This window comes from Coturnix japonica, chromosome 1, assembly GCF_001577835.2.
Source record: "Coturnix japonica isolate 7356 chromosome 1, Coturnix japonica 2.1, whole genome shotgun sequence".
In the NCBI taxonomy this organism is placed as follows: Eukaryota; Metazoa; Chordata; class Aves; order Galliformes; family Phasianidae; genus Coturnix; species Coturnix japonica.
The window spans coordinates 35,847,774-35,869,547 of NC_029516.1; the positions used below are offsets into that span (position 1 = coordinate 35,847,774).

General features: G+C 37.7%; 1 protein-coding gene across 1 annotated transcript in view; it reads right to left on the bottom strand.

The window, feature by feature from the left end:
- Window positions 1-838: 838 nt before the first annotated feature.
- Window positions 839-21,774, bottom strand: part of PAWR (pro-apoptotic WT1 regulator) — a 66,141-nt gene continuing 45,205 nt past the window's right edge. Inside the window, exons 3-6 of the mRNA XM_015857174.2 lie at window positions 18,194-18,228; window positions 11,142-11,289; window positions 9,658-9,762; window positions 839-5,597 (exon numbers count right to left, since the gene is read on the bottom strand). Of these exons, the coding sequence (XP_015712660.1) occupies window positions 5,511-5,597; window positions 9,658-9,762; window positions 11,142-11,289; window positions 18,194-18,228 (375 nt within the window). The 3' untranslated portion in view covers window positions 839-5,510. The remainder of the gene's footprint in view (window positions 5,598-9,657; window positions 9,763-11,141; window positions 11,290-18,193; window positions 18,229-21,774) is intronic.

Genomic DNA, 21,774 nt, shown 5'->3' on the forward strand with positions numbered 1-21,774 from the left:
GAAAAGAATGCAAACTTTTGTACCTGGATTTACCATTTCCCAACAAGACTGAAGAACCTAAAATGCCCAAGACAAAAACTGAGGAAGGACACACTTCTGTATTTTAAAGCCAAACTAGTAGGCCTTCACAAAGAATGCAGATCATGGGAGTAACGATCTTGAACCCAATTTTAAAACTGGTTCAACGTATTCTGAAACTAACTGTGCAAATGCTCATTAGGGCTTATTCAGAAATTACAGTGTTGGATGCATGGTTTCTTGCAATGTTCATGCTTCTATTTTTAAACTGTTTCTTTGTTTTTGGCCAGGCAACATTATAAACTTTAAGAATAATTTGTAATATATAACATATATATAATATTTTTTTAATCTACTCAGTGCTCACTGATGATCCATAGTACTATTCACCTATTACCTACAGCAAGTAATAAGAAGGAGGTTGTCTTTAATGGTTCTGCCTGTGAAGAAGTGAACGTGTATTCAAACAGAAAATAAATCTATTGTGAAATCAATTCAGTTTGTTTCTACAGGAGTAGCATCATAAACTTTTCCTGGGATAAACTACGCTTAACTTCTGAAGCATGGGAAACAGTCAGGTCCCTCTAATTGATTATAGGATGCACTCACGGCATTTCTGAAGGCAGAGTGAGAGCAGGAAGTTAGTATAGTAAAAGCAGATTTCTCTCATGTATGTAGACATGCACGCTTGAATAATTTCATCTGAATGTTAGAAAAAATTCTCACTTCAGGTGCTTCCTGACACTGATGACAAATTCAGTTAGAATTCCAGTCAGATACCATTAATTCTCCTGTAAACACAACAAATAGTCAGCCAGGATTAAAAAGAATTTTCTTTTATTTGGACAAAGGCACACAGTCTTTATTGTTAGATTAAATGCTTATCTTTTACCTGCAATAGTAAATCTCAACATCAAATTTCATCTGATACCACAGATATTACAACTAGTCAGTATTCGAAACTAAAACGGGTGTTCAGTTATTTAACGGTGCTTCAACGTCTTAAATGCATAAAAAGGATATTTATAAAAATGACTCTGCATTATGAGATTATTTTCAGAGGAAAAGTCAACTATCACAATTTTTTCAGAACAGGAAAATTACAACTAAGCCAAAACCTTGAACAAGAACAGTTACACCACAAGTCCAGAAATAAAAACAAAAGGATTAAATTAACAGTGTAATGTAAACGTGCTGCAGTACAAGGAAAAATGGTAGGTGGAGAATTATACAGTAAGTCACCATACTTGGAAGATCAGGAATGGTATAGAAAACACATATCAAAGTCCTTTATACCTTGGACATATGACATAGAAATGCTTAATAATACAAGCAGAAATGCTCCATATGGAAGTACTGAAACTGGAATGATTGACTTGAAACAGATCTGTAGTGAACTTTCAGCAAAGAGGATCCATATCACATTGTGTAGATATTCTACATCTACAAGATGTATAACTCATTTTCTTGCTTGTCTTAACAGATTTTTTAAATACAGTCTTAGCTCCTTTGTCTGAGCACTAAGGTAGTAGCACAGATTTATTTCATTGTGTACGTGGAAGTCATGGCTTGCAATGGCTGTTTAACTAAAATGGCTGTTACTACAACTGACAGATGTTTATAATGATTAATACTGATGAAAATGGACGAATTGAACTGACATCTTCATAAAGGGTTTAAACTCAAGAAATACTGACCAGTCATATGTGTGTATAGTCTGTTTGTTTTGCCAATAATTACCCTTTCTCTTGGCTACTAATACTGATTTGTTTGAATTCAAGCTGGAAATTGACACAAAAATCATAAAGATAGGAAATACCTGGAGTCAGCGTAACTCTGCTCTCCTAGCAAAGGGTTAAAAAGTAATCTGACCTCCAGTATTCCTTCTGGTCTTACAGTAGCAAGTTTCCAAGTTGTAATGTTATGTGACACATAGGAAAAAAACTCTGATGCAGATTAATCCCTCATTTTCCAATGTACTCAAATCCCTGTCTCTGTAGCACTTATGCCAATCACAGGTCCTTCCTCAGCTAATTCTCAGTACAGCTGAATAATAAAACACCAAATCGTTTGGTTCTGCTCCATACCTTGGAATTCCCTCATTGGATTCTCGTAACCCTCTTTTTTTCACTCTTTCAGATTCAGAGCCAAGAGAAATATATTAAACTCAGAATCGGGTAATTAGCACACAATTTTTGCTTTTAAGACAGAAAAAGACACTGATTTGCAAATATTGTACTCTTTTGGTTAACATTTATAGCAAGTAACATTAAACTTAAACATGGCCACTTAATTATTTTAAAATGAAAAAAATGCACAATGTTGAATTTCCTTGTAAAAATCAACATTTATATATACTTAATCTTCTTTTATAAGAACAAATCCCACACCAATTGGAGTGTTTAATCAACAATAAAAGTATCTTTTTGCAGAATTTTAACCTTCAGCTCTCACAGCGTCTGTCTTCTGTATAACAGTACATGACCATACAAAGAGTACAATCTCGCATTTTTTAAACAGGTGTTGTGTGCTGTTTGTTAGTAAATCATTTTCTGTCCTTTCTTTTAGTCAACAGGGATTTCCTAGATGATTCAAGTACCTAGAAATACAGATGCTAGACCTAGGCAAGTCTGGTACAAATTGTAAGATAGGAAAGTTTTGAAATCTCCAAGAAAGTCATCCATCCAGTAAATATTGCATAGTAATGCCCCTTCCAAAAACAAAAACAAAAGCCCTAATTGACATTAGGTATGTTAATTTAGACTAGGTATGATCCAGGAATCATACAGCTTTCCCACATGAGATGGATTCCCGCTTGCAGCAGCGTATCTGCTGAGAACAGCTGAGGTGTTGGTTTGGAGAGCGTGGGGACGCTCGTTACTGAATTGCTGGCAAAGTAGCCAAGTTAACATATTTCAATCACCTAGGATAAAAACTTATTCTATGGTTGAACTTGATAACAAAGACACCCTACTGAAATAAAACTACAATGGCAAGCAATGACTAGGTGGTTAATAATGTTCTAAGTAAGACACCGTTTAATTCTAGAGTCTACTAAACTTCTCCCAAGAGACTGATAACACAAGCAGTAAGAAATTATTGTTGTCACAGGCCTTTCAAGAAGCCATCAGCTCTTCACAAAGATCAGCATAAATGTTATGATTAAAGATACAATTTGTTGGTATTTTCACTACTATGAAGCATTTTATATTTGTATACAGAACATCTGTATACAAATCAAACAACGATGTCCTGAAGTAACTTGAGGTGTGAGTTCCCAACAGTTCCACTGTTACCACTTCCTGCCTGAAGGACTACAGCTTTCAAATATCTGGACACTTCCCTTGCACCTTCAAGGTATGGTATTGTAAGTCTTCGGCCAAATAACACCATCAGCGTGTCCAGGTTAAAAAAGAAACACTGATTTTGGGGTTTCTGCTGCTAAGTTTCATTCAATACACATGCAAACCATAAAGAGGTAAATATGATGACAGTTCTTGTTTGTATTCTTTGTCATCATTGTTCTTTGGTTTAAAATGTATGTGAAGTTTATGAAATACCTGATTTACAACTTCAGAATACCATCTATCTTTCTGAATTAAGACCTCAAAGATTTTTCAACAAGTTACACATCCCACAGCTTAGACCTGTATGTGTATTTCCTACTCAGCACATGCAGAAGGAAATCAAATATTCTTCCAGAGAAAGTTCTGTATTTATTCAGAAGGCATACAACTCAAATGATTATATGACTTTCAATTAACTTCATGGAAGTGATAAAGGAAGGGACTTCTTACTCCTTGGCTAATATTAAGACAAATATTCACTGCTGAATATCATAGTTTAGAGGGCCAATACACCTCCCCCCTCCATTCCATACAAAAACTTTAGATAACGTTTTAAATTATGTCCCATGGGATATCTCTTCCTTTATAAAGAAAAAACTTGAAGGTAACCTGGAAGATCTTCAAAAATACTTCTTGAAAAATCCTTTAAGGTTCTAAAAAGTTCTTCCTCATTAGATTACTCAAATGTAAAATCCCGCAGTCAAAACAATCCAAGGCATAACAGTAATTCCTGAATCTGAAGTTCAAGAATCTCTTACAGCTATTTATTGCATGGAAAGAATTGGCAAATCTGAAATGTATTAAAGTTGCCTTTAAGTTTTAATGTAACAAAAGCTACCTGCATGCACCAAACTTCAAAATTGGCAAGAAAAAGCCTTGGCTCTTTGAAATGCTTTTCTTTCAGGTCTTCAGACTCAAATGAAATACTAATTCTGATGAAAAATGAAATAAATGTTGTACTAAAATGAAATAAAGTACATCAAGTTTCAGCTTAAAAAGAATTTTAAGAAGTAAACCGCTAATTAAATCTGTGTTTTATATAAAATGAAAATTTACTGTCAGATTATAGGAGAATCAGTATGCAGTTGTAAGTGGACTGTAACATTTAAAACAGGCACTTCTTAAACACTCTGTTAGTCTAAAATCAAGTATAAAAGGCTTTTTTTATAAAACTATTTGATGTTTCAGAAGGGTGCGAACCACCTGTATTCCTTTCTACTTTATTACGTATGTACAAAAAATCTGACCCAGCCTCGAAATGGAAACAGGAAAAACCTCACATTGGTAATGATCACTACAAATCTTAAAACAACAGCTTTTGAATAGAAACGTGTTGCAAAAGTGCCTTTGGGAAAATGAAAGCTCCAGGCTTTGCTTGTATTCTCACAGCACACAAATTTACTGTTTGATAGCAAAATTGCATTCCATTGCTAAAGCAAAAAGCTTTAAAATAAACTGCAGTGCACAACTTCAATATGATTCTAAGAACTCATTAATGCTGATACCACAGGTGATTTATTTTATTAATAAAAACTCCCCCTCCTGACAAAATACTGCTATACAGAAAAGTATCGCTACTACTCTACTAACGTCAGTCTTTCAGATACAGTAAAAAAAACCCTCAGCATTACAAGAGCTTTTAGAGCAAGTAATCAATCTGCAAAATGTTACACATCAGTAATAAGGCATCCACTTTACAGCTGTTGAAACAAAAAAAGGAAATATTTCACAAAAAATATATTTTGGATCTGTGTAAACAAAGCTTCTTTGTATTGCTTTCATTCGTTTCAAAAATATACACCCATGTGGACTGAAAGTGATCTTGGTGCTATGAGTTTTAAATTACCCAGTATAAACCGATGCCATCTGAAGACAGAACACCCCCAAATTTTTGCATTTAGGATTTTGTGATATGACAAAAATTTTAATCATTCTTCTGTGAAATGAAATCGAAAGATATAACCCCGGTTTTGATGCCATTCATTGCAAGAAGAAAGTACTACGAAAATAAACATTCATCTGGTTTCCTAATAATAAATATAAAGACAGTTATTATAACATACTGCAACACAGGAAGTATTACTATATTGACCTTAACGTTCAATCAGTAGTTTTTAAATCTTTCCTCATTGAGGCTTGAATCTTCTACCTTGTCAGCTGTCCAACAACTTTTAAGAGGGTTTTATTTTCTTGCTTCAATTGTTCATTTTCATCTTCTATATCATCTAGGTCCTGTGAAAGAAGAATGAGAAACATTTCTGTGGACATAAACACAATTAGCAGCAGCGGGAATTTAACATCTTATCTATAAAGCCAAGAAGTTGGGGTTGGGATGAATTAGTGTCGCTGTAATTCAATCTGTTAAACTCCAAGAGTTAGGGTAATTAAAAAACTTTAGAGTTGCATTCACATACACAACAAGTACCTTGAAATGGGAACGTATGAGCAAAACCGAAGCTACAGCACGAATTAATGCAACAGGAAAACAAAACAAAATGGGTGTGATTACTTGGCATGGAGTTTATACATTAGCTACAACACCCTTGCTCCCTAGACTGTGCTCGTGTATCCCACATACATACATACACATCGCTGGTTATTACTGCAGTAAAGTCAGTTTGTATATTTTAAATTAAGTATCCTTGCTGTATTTTATTAAAAGGTATATTACAACTTCTACCTAAATTCCTACTGAAAAAAAAAAAAAAAAAAAAGGATGCACATTAAAAATGTGTCCTTAAAATAGATTGCTCCTACCACAAGTGTCCATCCCTCTTGCACCACCTAATGTATTTAACTAGTTTCCAATCTCGGTGCTTGATTTCCTACCAAATTCTCCCAGGTCTTTATAGTGAGAAAATGATGAGCTTGGCTGTTGCTGTAAGCATTAGTTCTGTAAAAATAATTGTACTGCAAAAATAGTAAGGAACAAACAGAATAAGAACAAAAAAACTGAGGCCATAGTGACATTTCTTCTTTGAGAAGAAAAATGAAAAGCGGGCAGAAGCGGGAAGAACCAGGACCTTGACCAGCAATTAGATGTCCTTTGATCTCTCTGCAAATCCCTGGTGTTGTCAGGCTAGATTAAAAATAAAACAGTAATAGAGAAAAGATGTTTTTCTCTTATTCCTTTTAGATGCTAAGTGCTGTTTAACATAAGGAACCTATTTTCTTATCTTTTTTTTTCAGTGGGATCACTCCAGAAGTGCATTCTAGAGACTGCGCTGATCAGTTCTGTGATTTTTAAAAGCCTCTTCAATTTGCCAAACCCAAATCCAATACCTTTCCAATTAATCTTTTGTTTTTGTAGCGCAGAACTGAAAATCACAAGCAGAGATTCCTTGTTGTATCAACAGAGGTAATACTGTGTCACACGGGAATGACTTCCTGGAAAAGCAGCTGCCTGCTGTAACACATGCAACTGCTGAACATCTACATGTGCAAAAGTTTTGACGAACAGCTACCATAAATACAGTTTTCTATGTAATTTTAGAAAACACAATTTGTTTTATCTCTTGTACAGATAAATAATAAGGTGGAAGGGAAAATATTATTATCAGTACGATTGTATTTTTTAGTTTGGGGAACGTAATACCGTGCTTGATCACACTTTTAGCAGAGCCATGAGGTAGCTCAATTAAAGCTCACCTAACAGCTTTCCATAGAAAAATACCTGTTATTTGCTCAAAATAGAATATAAATAGTTTTTGAAATTTTATGATGATAAAATAACATTCCAAAGAAGTTCTTGAATATGACCCAGGAAAAATAACTAAATCAGTTTAAGTGTCTAAGGAAATAGTGGACTGAGAGAAGAAAGTGGTTTATGCTGCTCTGCAATTTAAGGCTTCTTATTCGAAATTAATAACTGCAATGCTAATTTACATTTATTAGTAAATAAGATGTCATAGTAGGAAAGCCCGGACTATAGAAGGAACCAATAACCGCACAGCATTGACACTAACTGGATTGTGAACTCTCACTGACAGACTATATCCAAATCCATGTTTTTAACTCTAGAGACAGTAAGGCCAGAAATGAATGAGTGTGATCTAATTGACAGCTGAACATAGCATACAAACATTTAAATTAAGTATCCTGAGATGCCTTTCCCTTGAGGTGCTCATGAAGCAATTACTCCTTTCTTATGGAAAGGTGGCAGGCACACTTTAGTAGTTAATCTACTGGAATGAAAATATGTTATTTAAGGCAGAAAGACTTCTCTGGTTCTCAGTATAAATGCTGCTAACATTCTTTAAGCATCTTTGTACTGACTGTTCTCAGTAAAATCACATTTTCACATTAAATAAATGTATTTACTAAAAAGGAGAAAAGAAAGTCTGCCAACAAGCTTTTGGGATTCTTGTAAAAATAGTTTTTAGGTGTAACACAAGGTCTCTGCCAATGAAGGATGCATCTGTAGTCACAAGCTGACCAAAACTTCTAGAAAGAGCATTTCTCTAAACGTGAGGGCTGAGAAGTCAGGAAGCCAGGCAATAAAATGGCATTTAGGCTATCTGACCTGAAATTCTTTCCACGTCACTGCAATCTAACATGCAATAACAGCATTTTTTGATTAACAGGAAAGACAGAGCAATACCACAAATGCATAGATGGTCAAATTTCAAGACTTCCATTTAGGTTCTCTACAAGCAAAACCTTTTAAAAAGATCACTGCATAAGCTCACTAAGTCATCAGACCTTCTCTTATCCTCCACGTAAAGCATGTAATCCTGATGCCAGGTCTGCAGAGCCACGTTCTATGAAGAACAGATGGGTGTTTAAGCGCTCGCTCTCATGATCGCAGTTGCAAACATAAGCCTTAGGCAAATATGACTGCCACATTAACTTTCATGCCCTTCTGTCATGGGAATGATGTAATACTTCTGTAATTTTTTTGGTTTTTTACTATTCTAAAGCTTTCCCTTTTCTAAATTCACATGGATTGCTAATAGAAGAGCATTCAAAAATCCAAAAGCTAATAAAAAAGAAAGTGAAATTGTATCTGCTTTAATGGAAGTATCACTTGACACGTGCTGGTTTCAATTTTTGTAAAACAAATTATTAAGATGGTCTGAAAGTCAAAAGGCAGCTATTTCAATGTTAAGAAAAACCTGTGGGACTCAAGCATTAATAGCTGCACTGCAATAAAGCCAATACATCATGTTATAGCTATTATAAATGCAGCCCTGGCAGAGAAAAATCTCTCTATATATTATCTCCTACATTTAATGGAGACTGTCTAGGGAGTTCCATGTACACAATTCTCATTGAACATTGCAGTTTTAGTCGTTCTGTACTAAAGAGGTTTTTGGAATTACTATGTTTTGATTTTTTTTTTCTCACACAACAAACAGAAATTGTCATCATACCTAAATGCAGGCAGTACATGAGGCCTATTTGACTTTACTATGAATGTTTAAAGGTGATTTCTAATCAGACACATTATAGATTTAATTTAGGACATTATCCTTCAAATACAGTAGGAAAAGAAAATATCATTGCTTCTGGGTCAGTAGGCCTTAGAAACTGTCAAAACAGGTCTTAAAGCACAGGACTGCAGTGATTTGGGTGCTTCTGTGTTTTCTGCTTTCTAATCTCTGAGAAAGATCAGACATGACCAGCAGTATGAAGTAGCTCTGCCACCCATTACATTGAAGTGAACAGACTCCTTGATTAATACTGAAGTGGTCAGCTTAGATGTAAGAGATTCCTTGTCAGACGTAAAAATGGCATGAAGACCAATTCCTCAATTGGTCAACAAATCTCTCCAAAACAGACAATATTTCATTAGTCCTATACATTCCATCTTTCTTTATAAAAAGAAGTAACAGACAGCTGCTTTAGTCCTGTAGATTAGTTTGCTATCTTTTGTGTATGTTGATCTCCACTGTTTTAAGCAAATGCCACAAAATCAGAGTCTACCACAATGCACATGAAGTTATTGCCTCCCTCTACTGCTGGATTCACCAGGGCCATTTTGTTTAAGGAACACATGCTTTTGTAACCTCACTGTACAACAAACCAGCAACAACAAAACAGCAATAAGAAGGTATCTCAACAGTTAAAAAGTTCTGGAAGTTAATTACGACAAACAGAAGCCACCTGGGAAAATATAACTTACTAACAAGATTGTTGAAAATTACACAGCTTCAAAAACAGAAAAACCTAAAAACACTTAATTTTCTTGTGACCCTGCCAAGTGGTTACAAGAACCTGAAGAAAAGCACTGAGAATGCAGAGGATTTTATCCCCTCTTTATAAAGCACCAGGTAAGAGAGTATGTGCTTACTCTGTTCAATAAATCAATTTCTTCCTTCAGTTTTCCAATTACTTCCTCTTTGTCCTGTGTGATCTTCATTAATCTTACATTTTCCTGTCTCTCCTTTGCAAGTTCCTAAAAATAGAATATGCTGGTGTCAAATATAATTGTTTTAAAGACAGAGTTTTATGTTATTGCCATTCAAATACCACACCCTCACTACACACACACATACATAAACCACACACATACCTGTAATTCCGCTTCTACAGCAAGTCAAACCCAAAAGCCTTCAAGCCTTTACGTTGCAAGGAGCTAATGAATCACATCTAAGAAAATATTTTACTCGCATCAAACCTGTGTGATATCTCCTATTCTAGAGATGCTTAATTAATATCTCACTTACACATCAGTCCAAAATTGGGCGGGAGTCTAAGAGACAAATGTGTTAATGTAAAGTCTCGGTTTCCACATTTTATATATATATATATTTCCTTTCTTTTTTGTTTGACACCAGTTAATGTGGGAACAGAGATCTCATGAGATATGTGGGCTTCAAGAAAATTAAAATGAAAATGTCCATTAGAAATTCACCAAATCAGAGACTGAGACTCTGAAAAGCGATCCTTAAATCTTCGTCTATTTTCTGTTATTTGTAATCGAATTATCTTAGAAGAAAAAGGATTTGAATTTGGAAGATTACAGCATATTTCACTCAAATCTGGCTTCCTTAATTCTTTAGAAGAAAAAACAACAAAGCAGCAAATTTTCCATTTTCATCATTTAAAAAAACCTAAAAGCTTATTCAAGTTGCATTTACTCAGTCAACTTCTGCAGGGCAGGCCATAATAACTTTTTCCATAGAAACTCAAAAAACTTTGGCTAGTTACCCATAAAAGTCCACTACAGAAGAAGAAACAGAAGCTCATAATAAGGTACACAGATGACATACTCAGCCAAATAAGTTTTAAGTGAAAAATACAGCTTTAACATTGCTATGTTCTTTCAAAAATGTTTGTACTAAAAATGGCTGGAATAAAGAAAACTTTGTTTGAAATATATATTTTAGGTGCTGAAGAATTCAATGAACAACAAGGTAATAATTAAGTTTTATAACACTTCAGCACATCCAAAACAAGAAGTAAATCAGATGGAACATTGCTTATTTTCTGAACAGCCAGTGAGCCCCATCTCCCCCCGGGTTATTTGCCCTGTGTTTGTGTGTCATGAGGTACCCAGGACAAATTCACACAGCACAGGTGGCTCTCTGACTGCTTTAGTTTTACCTCAGCTATTCTGCACATCCACACCAAATGAAAACTAAACATTTATGATGATTAGAAAGCTCACATTCCTTCTGTCTGCTTGATTCTTTACATATATTTCTAGGCACAAGCAGCTGCACTTCAAGCATCAATCATCATTTTTATATTAACTCATTTCTGATTTCCCCACAGGGTTTCAAAGGTTCTTTATTTCAGATGTATACCATGCAGATGTTACTTGGTACTCACCCTTTCAAGTTCCTCAATCCTCTTTTCCAAAACATTACTTGGTACAGAACTCCCAGAAGAGTTTGCATCCCTGCTGTATCTGCTGTAAGTTGTCCTCTCCGTTCGGGAATACCTGTTTACAGCATCATCTTCTGGAGCATTACCTGTACTAAAAGGCATAGAGCAAAGCAGACACTTATTTACAGATTTAACAAAATAGAAAAGGTAGAGCAACAAAGTGCTTTCCAAAGCTCTTAAGAGGTCAGTACAATAAATTGCAGAGCACATTTCACAGCTTTGTGTTGGTGAGAACTCACTAACTTCATTGCCTTGGGGAATCACACACAAGAATGTCTCAAGATACAATCTGTATTAAGAAACTTGGGTGTATCTCCTTATCATAAAATGATGTTGTTCCCAACTTTCTTAGATTAACATTTTACAGTAGTCTGTCTGATTCGATTACTATGCAATATCTTCTTCTCTGAGCACAGTAACTTCAGCAGCAAATGCCAGTTTACTGAAGAGAACTTTTTGATCTTTTCTAAAGCTGTATTCCTGTGAAATGGAACTCGTTTGCCTCAAAATTATTTCATTTCAGTTTAAAAATTCACGATGCATATAGCCTGAATCCTTACAGCAAAACATCTGTACAGCAAATAGCTCTTTAGTACCCTTTAAGAATCCAGGAGAGGGTACTGACTTGCTTCTTTGGTTTTTTTTTACTGGCAATTTTTAATCTTTTTCATTAACCCTTTGAAAGCAAACAAACAAAATAGCTCAACAGAACTCGAGCAAAGCCAGGTGTGGTGGGGGACCCAGCCAGCAGCTACGTAACCCAGTTACTCATTCACTGCCCCCACAGCAAGATCATAGAATCATAGAATCACAAGGTTGGAAAGGACCTATAAGATCCTCTAGTCCAACCATCCTCCCTTTACCATACCTACAGAAAAACCCCTAAACCATATCTCCTAGCTCCCTATCCATACGCTCCATTGTCCAGATGAGGACAAAATGGGGCAAGATGCAGTTTGGTAAATGAAGTCAAGATGGAGGTGGGGGTAAAAAACAAGCAATGCAAAGGCAATCACTCATCACATCCAGACAAGTGCCAAGCCCGCTTTGGAGGACAACAGAAACCCCCAGCAGTTCTTTTTCTGCTACTCCAATTTTATCACTGAGCAAGACTCTGTATGATAAGAATGTCCCATCCATGTCCACTCTCACTTTCACACCCACTGTGGTAGATGTGAAGGTACAGGAGAAAAGCTCTTGATACTGTGCAATTACTGGTTTGGACTGGAAGGGACCAAAAACCATCTGGTGGAAGGGACATCTAGGGATAGATAGGGTTACCCAAAGTCCCACCCAGCCCAGCCTTGAAGACCTGTAGGCATGGAGCACACATAGCTTCTCTGGGCAGCCCTTGCCAGTGCCTTACTGCCTTCAGAGCAGAAAATCCCTTCTTTATATCCAATCTAAATCTATCCTCTTTCAGTTTAAGATGGTTGCCCTTTATCCTGTCTAGTAAAGGCAAAGGCTAAAAAGTATTTCTCCCTTTATATATCAAAATATTGCAATAAGGTCTCCCCAGAGCACATTTTTCTGAACAAGCCCAATTCTCTCAATCTTCATTCACAGGAGAAACACAGTGGGATACTGACTGCTATGGAGAAAGTCAGCTGCATTCCAGCCAGACCAAGTACAGCAGGTTACAAACACCATGGGGGAAAAAAAGCACAAAATATTTGGAGTAAAGTTCCTCCGATTAAAAATGCATGTATTTTATAGCCTATTTATCATTTGAAGTGATAGACAGACTAAAAGGTGATTTCTGCTTCAGATCATGTATGTATTTCTTAAAAGCACAGCAATGGATTCTTAACTGATTAGCATTTTTAGTTCACGGAAAGAATAAAAGCACCTCAAATATCCTTACAACATCTCCTTTAAAACACAGGAATCAGATGATTAATATTTTTGTTTAACAGTTTTGCATTTCATAATTCTAGAAAACCCCTGCTGACAATGTGCAAATCTAGATGGATTCAGTGCAAATCAAAAGCAGGCATATCTGGCAAAAGAATGTCTTCTCGTGGATACAAATACTGCTCTGCCCCGGTACGTGTGAAGTTTCCAAGGCACACTGACACAATTGTAAGGAATTTTGTAGCTTAATGTTATTACCATATTTAGAACTGTTTATTCTCCATCTAGAAGATTTTTTTGAAAGCATTTCTAGGACCGGATACGCATGTTGCAACACAACATAAGAGAAATATTTTAGCTTAACTCTATAAATTCTAGATTATTTCGCCATTTGAAAGATGTGTTGTGTCATGCAGTTAATGTCAGAAGAACTGACCAAGTGAAAAAAGACTCCATTTTTTGTCACTCAGAAATGACCCCTTTTGACAACAGTGGAATATCTCCACCGACTGCTCTTGGAAGGTGCTCCTAAAGGAAAGCTAAGAGAAATAATAACTAGATAAGAAAGGCTTCATTAATACTAGAAATTAAGACATGTTCTGTATTTTCCCCAAATCACACTAAAAAATTTCCTTGCTTATTTCCTTGCTTAACCTAATACAAGGGAAGTAACAGAAATGAAGTTTGTAATTTTGCTTGTTATAACAAAACAGCAAAGAAATTAACCCACACCACAGTTTCTGACAGGTCTTATATGAAATAATAGCCCTGTTTTAGAATGACAACCTACTCATTTCCTTTAAAAGAAAATACAACCTGCTATTCAGACAGGGTCAGCTTTAACAGCATTATTGCAGAAAGGTGGAATAAGTCTTGTTCCTTCCAGTGTCTCTTGGTTGTTCGAATATTTTCCTTAAGCACCATCCAAATGGCAATTTCATCCAATTAGTATCACCTAGTCAAAACCAAATGTGATTGATTTCAACTATAACACATTTATTTTGATTTCCAGCACCTTGTAGCTGCACTTAATTTGGAAATCTGTGATTAATTGTGTCACTTTGGAATCCAGCCAGCTGCTAACAGCTTCTTTGGAAGAATGAGAGGCAGACAATGTTTCTAAATGGGCTACCTTGGACTGCTGCTACTCAGGTCTATGGGGCCATGTCGGCACCTGTCAGAGCTGAGCTAGAGAAGAGCAGGCCTGGCCCCTACCGCTGCAGCTCCCAGCCACCTCCCTGGCCCTGGCCAGAGATGACAGAGCAGCAAAGTCCTGACCGTGACCTACAGTGGCTGCCTGAGGCACCAGGGACAGGGAGGAACTCCGGCACAATCAACTCACGCCATCCTAAGCTTCTGTAGAAACAAACCCAAAATGCTTCAGCTGCTTTATAACATCAATCTGAGCAAAAAAAAAGACAGCTGTCATAGCAAAGAAAAGCACCTCAAGTGACCGCCCTCCCCTTCCCCAGCCTTCTTAAGAGCTGGTTGCTGCACCGCATGTGGCAGGCTGGGTGAGACAGCTCAGTGAGCACCCTGAGCTGGACAGGCCCAGCCATATTGATCCCAGGTACAGGCAAGTAGGCAAGTCTGGGCACACTGTTAGGAGAACATGTTGCAGCTGCGTTCTTACTCAATTAATGAGATCAAGCTGTAAACTGATAGAGTTACTATGTTTTCAGTGTAGTTTCAGTTTTTTTTTAGTAATCAAAAAAACACTGAACAAGAGAATCTCAGCAGGGCTTTAACGTCTCTTTCACTGCATGTCCATGTAGGAATGCGTGATCTCTTACAATTCAACTATTTTCCTGCTCTTGCAGGAATGCTGAACCAGAGCACAACGCAATCTGTAGGCATCAGAAGGCAGGGTCTGCACCTACCGGATTCCATGTCAGTGTGCAGTGCAGCCCCAAGCAAGGAGAAAAACCCTCTGACATCTCCCTGATAGCAATAAAGCCACACCATATTGTACTCATTTCCACTAATAAACTAACTTATAAGGGGAACACACCCCTGAACCGCTAAGAGATTTTAATCTCTTTCTGTAAACTGATCCAGCCTGATCTGCATGAACCATACAAAATTTATGAATTACTTTCTAACCCTACCCTGCAAAGTCTCAGTTTTAATTTAAGATATGTCTTTAAAATAAGCCATTAAGACAAGCCCTCTGTATTTCTCAAAAAAATCCGATGTCCACATACACACCCTGCTTTGCTGTTACTTGCAAACTTAGTCATTCACATAATACAAGAGAAACATAATTCATGCTTACGTGTAGATTGCACTTAATTCAAGAAACAGAATATGTTTTGTCATTCATAGAATCTTAAGAGTTGGAAGGGACCTTTAAATCCCCTTTAATAAACAGAGACATGTACAGGTAGACCAGGTTGCTCAGAGCATGGTCCAGCCTGGCCTTCATTGCCTCCAAGAATGGGGCATCCATCACCTCTATGGGCAACCTGTGCCAGTGCCTCACCACTTACAAAGTAGAAGACCCCATCCCTTTAATTGTTTTTGTGCTCTAACAGGTCCATGTTTATCCTGTACTGAGCACTCCATATCTGGACGCAGTGCTCCAGGTGAGGTCTCAGCAGTACAGAACAGAGGGACAGAGTCACCTCCCTTGACCTGATATCATCAGAACTGACTTGGAAAACCATGCTTAATAATGGCAATGTTCCTCCTGGTTTAAAAGAACAACACACGAAACCTTTAAGTGTGGTATACTCAGCTATAGTAATAGTAGGTGGAATGGTCAAGATGAAGCACTTCATGTCAAGAAAAGCTTCGGGAAAAACTAAAGATGAGGAAATAGATATGGGCCAGAAAAGGACACCTGGTTGTTTAAATCACATGTAGCTGATGATCAGCACAGCTGACTGGTCACAACTCCCAAATATGTTTAGGAACGTGTCCTGTGGCCTTCGTGTAAGCACAATGCTGAAGATACAGGTCCTGTTTTTGAATACATCCTACAGTACCATTCCAAATCACAACAGAACCACCACTTCATTCTGAAAATATTTTCTGTGGTTAACTCATACAACTACAAAGGAACCCAAATACAAATTTCCAGGGTGGGAGTGTAGAAGATTTTAAAGCAAACTCAGTAGACTGACTACAGTTACAGATTAAGATTCTCATCCCAAGCGTTTATTTACTTTATTGTATAAGGAGACAGGCTCAGTTTGTCCAAGTCAGCCAGAACATAAGTAGAATAACAGAGCAGCCAGCAGACTTCATTTGTAAACATGTCTCCCCATCAAGGGGCACTCAGTGAAATGGGTTTCTCAGGAATACCATATAAATGTTTCACCACGTATCACTGCATCCATACAAGGCAAAGTACTCAGTATGCCTGATTAAATAGGTAGTAAAATGTGTGCACTTCCTTGAGCCCTAGAACAAACGATGAGACCAGGAACTCCAACAGAACAGACCAGCACACACCCTTCCTTCTCTGCTGCTGATACTTCTCTTGTCTTTTTAGATCCAGGAGGATGAATATTTCAGTAGACTTGAAAACAGCTACAAGGGAAGGGAAAAGGAACATACTGGAGGTCTGAGATGGTATCAGCAATCCAAGATTAGAGGCCAGAAGATGGAGACAAAGAGAAGTCTAGCACCTTTCCCTTAAACAGGAAAAAGGGAGAGAGGGGAAAGGCTGTCTTTGTCTAGCTGGGCCAGGTAATGGAAATGAGTAAAGTGAACAAAAATGCTGAGATATCAGTTCTGGTGAGGAACAACTGGAAAAGATGGAGAAAGCAAGAGAGTATGTGCAATAAAGATGGGGGAAAACAACTGGAAAATTTCTGACAAATAATATATTCTTCCCATGGGGGTCTATAACAGAGCAAGGAAAATACAAGAAAATACTGTGTTTCAACTTTTGCTGTCAGTTGCCTGTAAAGTCTGCTAGCACAGCCTCTCTCTTCCTTGTCCAGGAAGTACTGACCACCTGTGGTTACAGCAGTGCAAGGAATAGCTTCAAATGGGATCTCAGAGTGGTTGTCCAGAAGTTATAACTTGTTGCTCTCTTGGTACACTTTGAAAACCTAAGTATGAACAAAACTGCTGTGAAAGTAAGTCCACCCATTCTGCTATAACAAAGTGATTTTAAAAAAACCAAAAACCTAGAGCAATGAAAAGCACCATTTTGCCATGTTTACCAAAATCCAGTAACCTAAATATAAGTACCTTCAGTGGTACTGCGGAAAGCAACAAAATTACCTGTATTAAACTTCAGATTCATAACTCAACTGTTAAACTGCTGGCTCCTAGGTTATGCATAGACTAAAATATGCAAATACTGACTTGGAACACTGCTCAGCACTAGTAAGACCCAATAAAATATTACCTGAGTTTGTTTGTTTGTTTTTAAATAGTGATATACCAGGAAGGGTTTTGTAAGTTTGGTCCATCACTCCAGTCCTTACCCCAAATCAGGCTACATATCTGCAGCAGTAGTACAATGGCCTATGCTTTCAAAAAACATATTTCATTAGCTTTCACAATAGGATTCACGTAGGCAGGGCCCACTGGGTCCATCTGCTCCAACATCTGCTCATGCAGGGACACCTAAAGCAGGGTGTCCAGGACCATACCCAGGCAGCTTTTGAAGATACACAAGCAGAAGAACCACAGCCTCTCTGAGGTAATTTGTGCCAGTGCTCTGTCAGCCACACAGCACAGAAGAGCTTCCCAGTGATCAGAGGGAACCTCGTGGGCTCCTGCTTGTGCCCACTGAGTTTTGTCCTAGCACTGGGCACCACTGAAGAGAGTCTGGCTCCAACCTTTCTGTGGTCTTCATGTATTTATAGACATTAGTGAGACATGCTCAATATAACTCTTCCATAGGCAGAGCAGTTCTGTAATAACGAGGTTACTCTAGTCTCAATCATCTTGGTGATCCTTCAATGAGCTCTTTAGTAGTATGGCCTCACCAATGCTGAACAGATAGTTAGGATTACCTCCCCTGACCTGATGGCAATACTCTCCCTAATGCAGCTCAGAACACCATTAGCACCCTTAGTGGCAAGAACTCATCAGTAGCTCACATTTGACTTGGTGGTCAAAGCCTATTTCTGGGACAACTATGTATGTGAATAACTGTGTTGAGTACAAAGATTTCATACCTTTTATATCTGCTTGAAACCATCCTGGAGGAGTCCTGAAAGAAACAGAAGGTAAAAACTCATCAATAACATTTTATTTTTTGTATTTTGGTAACACTTCATCACCCAAAAGAAAATGAACCCTGCAGTTAAGAGAAGGCCCAAGCCTGAACCAGCTCCTGTACAACTCAGTTTTGCACTGTTCTGCTGTCAGGACAGACAGAATATTAGTATTACTGTCACTGTATTATGGCTTTTCAACACCAGCTCTGAAGCCTTAATGACAATCTCTGGTTATTTTTTAAAATGTGATGCACTCGCCATGCCCTACAGTGTCTCAAATATTACTGTAACAGTGTACATTGTAACTATAACTACTATTAGAAAACATTTGTGCATTTTGATACCTGTTAATCAGCTATTTGTTAATTTTTTCATCTGGAAGTAACAGAGGAAAAGTGCTCTGATTCTCCTGGAACCACTGCTGTCCTGAACAGAAAGAAAATGGAAACAGGCAAGTAGTGACGGGTTGAGACCCAAATCAAGTTACTGCATTACCAGCTGTGTGATGGTGACTATCTACAGGTACACCCTTCGTCATGCTAACCCAGGTGCTGCAACCTGGCTCACCTCAGATTCACTGAAGTGGTATTCTCTTGGCATTTGCTGTTAAAAAAGGTAGGCCAAAAGTCCTGACACAGATGTTTTGTGCCCTCAAATGTACAAATAAGGAATAGAAAAGCTGAAGCAATTTATTTTCAGCATAACACTACACTTGTAGTTTCAGTAACTGCCTGATCACAAAGAAAAAATAAGACATGTTTCAGCTGGTTAAAAGATAGCTCAGATTAGACAGTAAATCCACAAACATTTTTTAGGATGTTGTAAGAAGGATGTGAACCAATTATTTTATTAGTCATACACAGAACTCCCCCCAGCATCAGTAAATGTTAGGTAAAAAGGCAGAAAATAATATTTAAGTAGTTAAGGAACTGAACAATTGCCTTTAGTGGAAAAAAACCAAAAATAACAGCAGAACATGAAATTCTCTCTGTTTATGACACTAATTACAGAGAAATGTAGAAATGAGATTTCAAAACAAGATGCAGGAGACTTTTTCTTCCACTCCAAACATTCTATGAATCATTACACTGCCTTTAACAGTCAGTGTCATGATGCTTTTGTAAGCAAAAATAAACTAGCTAAGAACGAGGACAATGAGACTTTCTTTATGAGAGAAAATAAAGTTGGTAAATAATATGTTTTACAGAAACAAAACTTAATCTTAAAGTCCATTTCAATTTGTAAAACATTTTCAACTTCTGCAACATATGCCACACTTTCCCTCCTATAAGCCAGAACAAAGCTGTTAAAAAACACGGGAATTATTTAAAGAATTCCATAAAGTGGTGCAAAATTGCTGTTTTAACAAGGATAACTTATGATTGATAATAGCATCTGAAAAGCTGCCATTTACATACACAAAGCAACAGTGCCTTTAATTTTGCCTCTATAAGGGCAGGCTATGCTGCCATGCAGAAGGACATTGGCAGGCTGGAGAAATGGACTAACAGAAATCTCATGGTGTTCCAAAAAGGAAAATGCAAACCGCACCTGGGGAGGAATAAACTCAAGCATCAAGATGTGCCCGATGCGCCGGACAGCAGCTTTGCAGAAAATAGTCTGGGGGTCCTGGTGGGCACCAAGTGGAACATAAATAGCAGTGAGCCCTTGAAGCAAGAGCAACAGAATCCTGAGCTGCATCAAGAAGCAGGAAGAGTACTGCCAGCAGAATGAGGCAGGTGATCCTTCCCCTCTCCCTATTCAGCCCTAGTGGGACCACAGCTGCAGTGCTGGGTCAAGTTCTCCTCACTACAAGAATGACATTGAGGCCCCAGAGCACATTCGGAGAAGGGCAATGAAGCTGGTGAGGGGTCTGGAGAGGCTGAGGGAGCAGGGATTGTTTAGTCCAAAGAAGAGGCGGCTCAGGGGTGACCTTATCGCTCTCTTTAACTACCCGAAGGGAGGTTGTGGTGAGGTAGGGATCAGCCTCTTTTCCCAAATAACTAGCAATAGTTATTTGAGGGAATGGCCTCAAGTTGTGCTAGGGGAGATTCAGCCATGTTCTACTTATTTTGAAACAGCTTCTTTTCTAAGAAGATGCTGAAGCCTCAAGGTCATGGCCATACTCCCCAGTGAACACACTAGAAAAGGGAAAATTCAAAAACAAAGGGAAAGTTTGCACATCATGCTACACTGTAGAGAAGAACATTTCCTTGTACAAAGATATCCCTGGACTTTGGGTGCCTGCACCCTACACTAGATACCAAAAGGATGCAATGGATACATCTTATATGCACAAATTTCCTGAGACATTTTCATATAGTAAGTGCAAATATAGGCTGTTAAGCAACTTAAATACATAGACTTGTGCATGCACCTCAATGAAAGGCATCTAAAAGCTTGCCAGTACTATTCAGATCTGCCAGCCCTTCAGGAAAAAGAGAGGTAGGAAAATACATGCTTAGGAACAAAGTTCACAGCAAATACTCTCATTTGCCACAAATGGCAGCTGCTAAAACTTAAAAATTCTTTGTAACAGATCCTTCTACAGTAGGTTTTATTACTTTTATAGTTAAGAATAACAATGAAGAAAAAGTTAAAAATACACAACAACTGTACTTCCTATGAATATACCTCTTACTGCCGATTGAATTTCTGTTCAACTAGGATGTAAGTAACTCTGCTAATTCCCTTCCTGGTTCATCTTGGCATTTCAGGCGGACAGTGCAGAGGGCATAAGAAAGCTGGTCATCAAGGCTTAAATAAATAGAGTTCTCTGTGTTTACAAGTGTCTGATAAAGATTTCCAGAGGTTAAACCAAATCTGTTAGCTAAAAATGCATTAACAAACATTACTTCAAAAGACTTACAAGCTCTGGAGTCAACCAGAGTATGAAAATTCTTCACTGGAAACCCCTACTTGAAAGTTTCACAATCAAAGATAATTGCCTCGATTAAAACAGACTGCTGGGGTATGCTGGTATAAACCCCAGTATGCGCAATATGTACAGTGTATTAGAATTTGATTGATTAGAACTTGTTTAACACTGGTGCTAACTCAAGTTATGACCATGTAATGATATTCCTGCAACATGCAAGGTAACATTTTGACTGAAAACAAACCATCAAAACAATTTAGGTTTTGATGTGCAATCCAAACAAGAACCCTGTATGTTCCCCCAGATGCAGGTAGATCAACTACATTGCTTGGAGAAGGCAGGTCTGCTACTGAGCTCTGGGGCTTCTTTATGTACCAAGGAACAAGTGGATTCTATCTTCACCTGATCTATCAAGTTACTTCAAATCTTTATGAACCTACTGGAATCACATCTTAACTCCATCTCTTTTCTCTATAGGTTCAGTTGTACAGTACCATCGCCACTGAAACAACAGTTGCACATTTGCTGCAGTGCAGCCTAAGTTTCATTCAGATATCAGGAGTGAGATACCATCTGACTGCTGATGAGTCATGAAGGTACCATTTACCTTCCATTCCTGAGTCTAAACAATTTCAGAATTTCTAGAACTTTTCCACAGAAC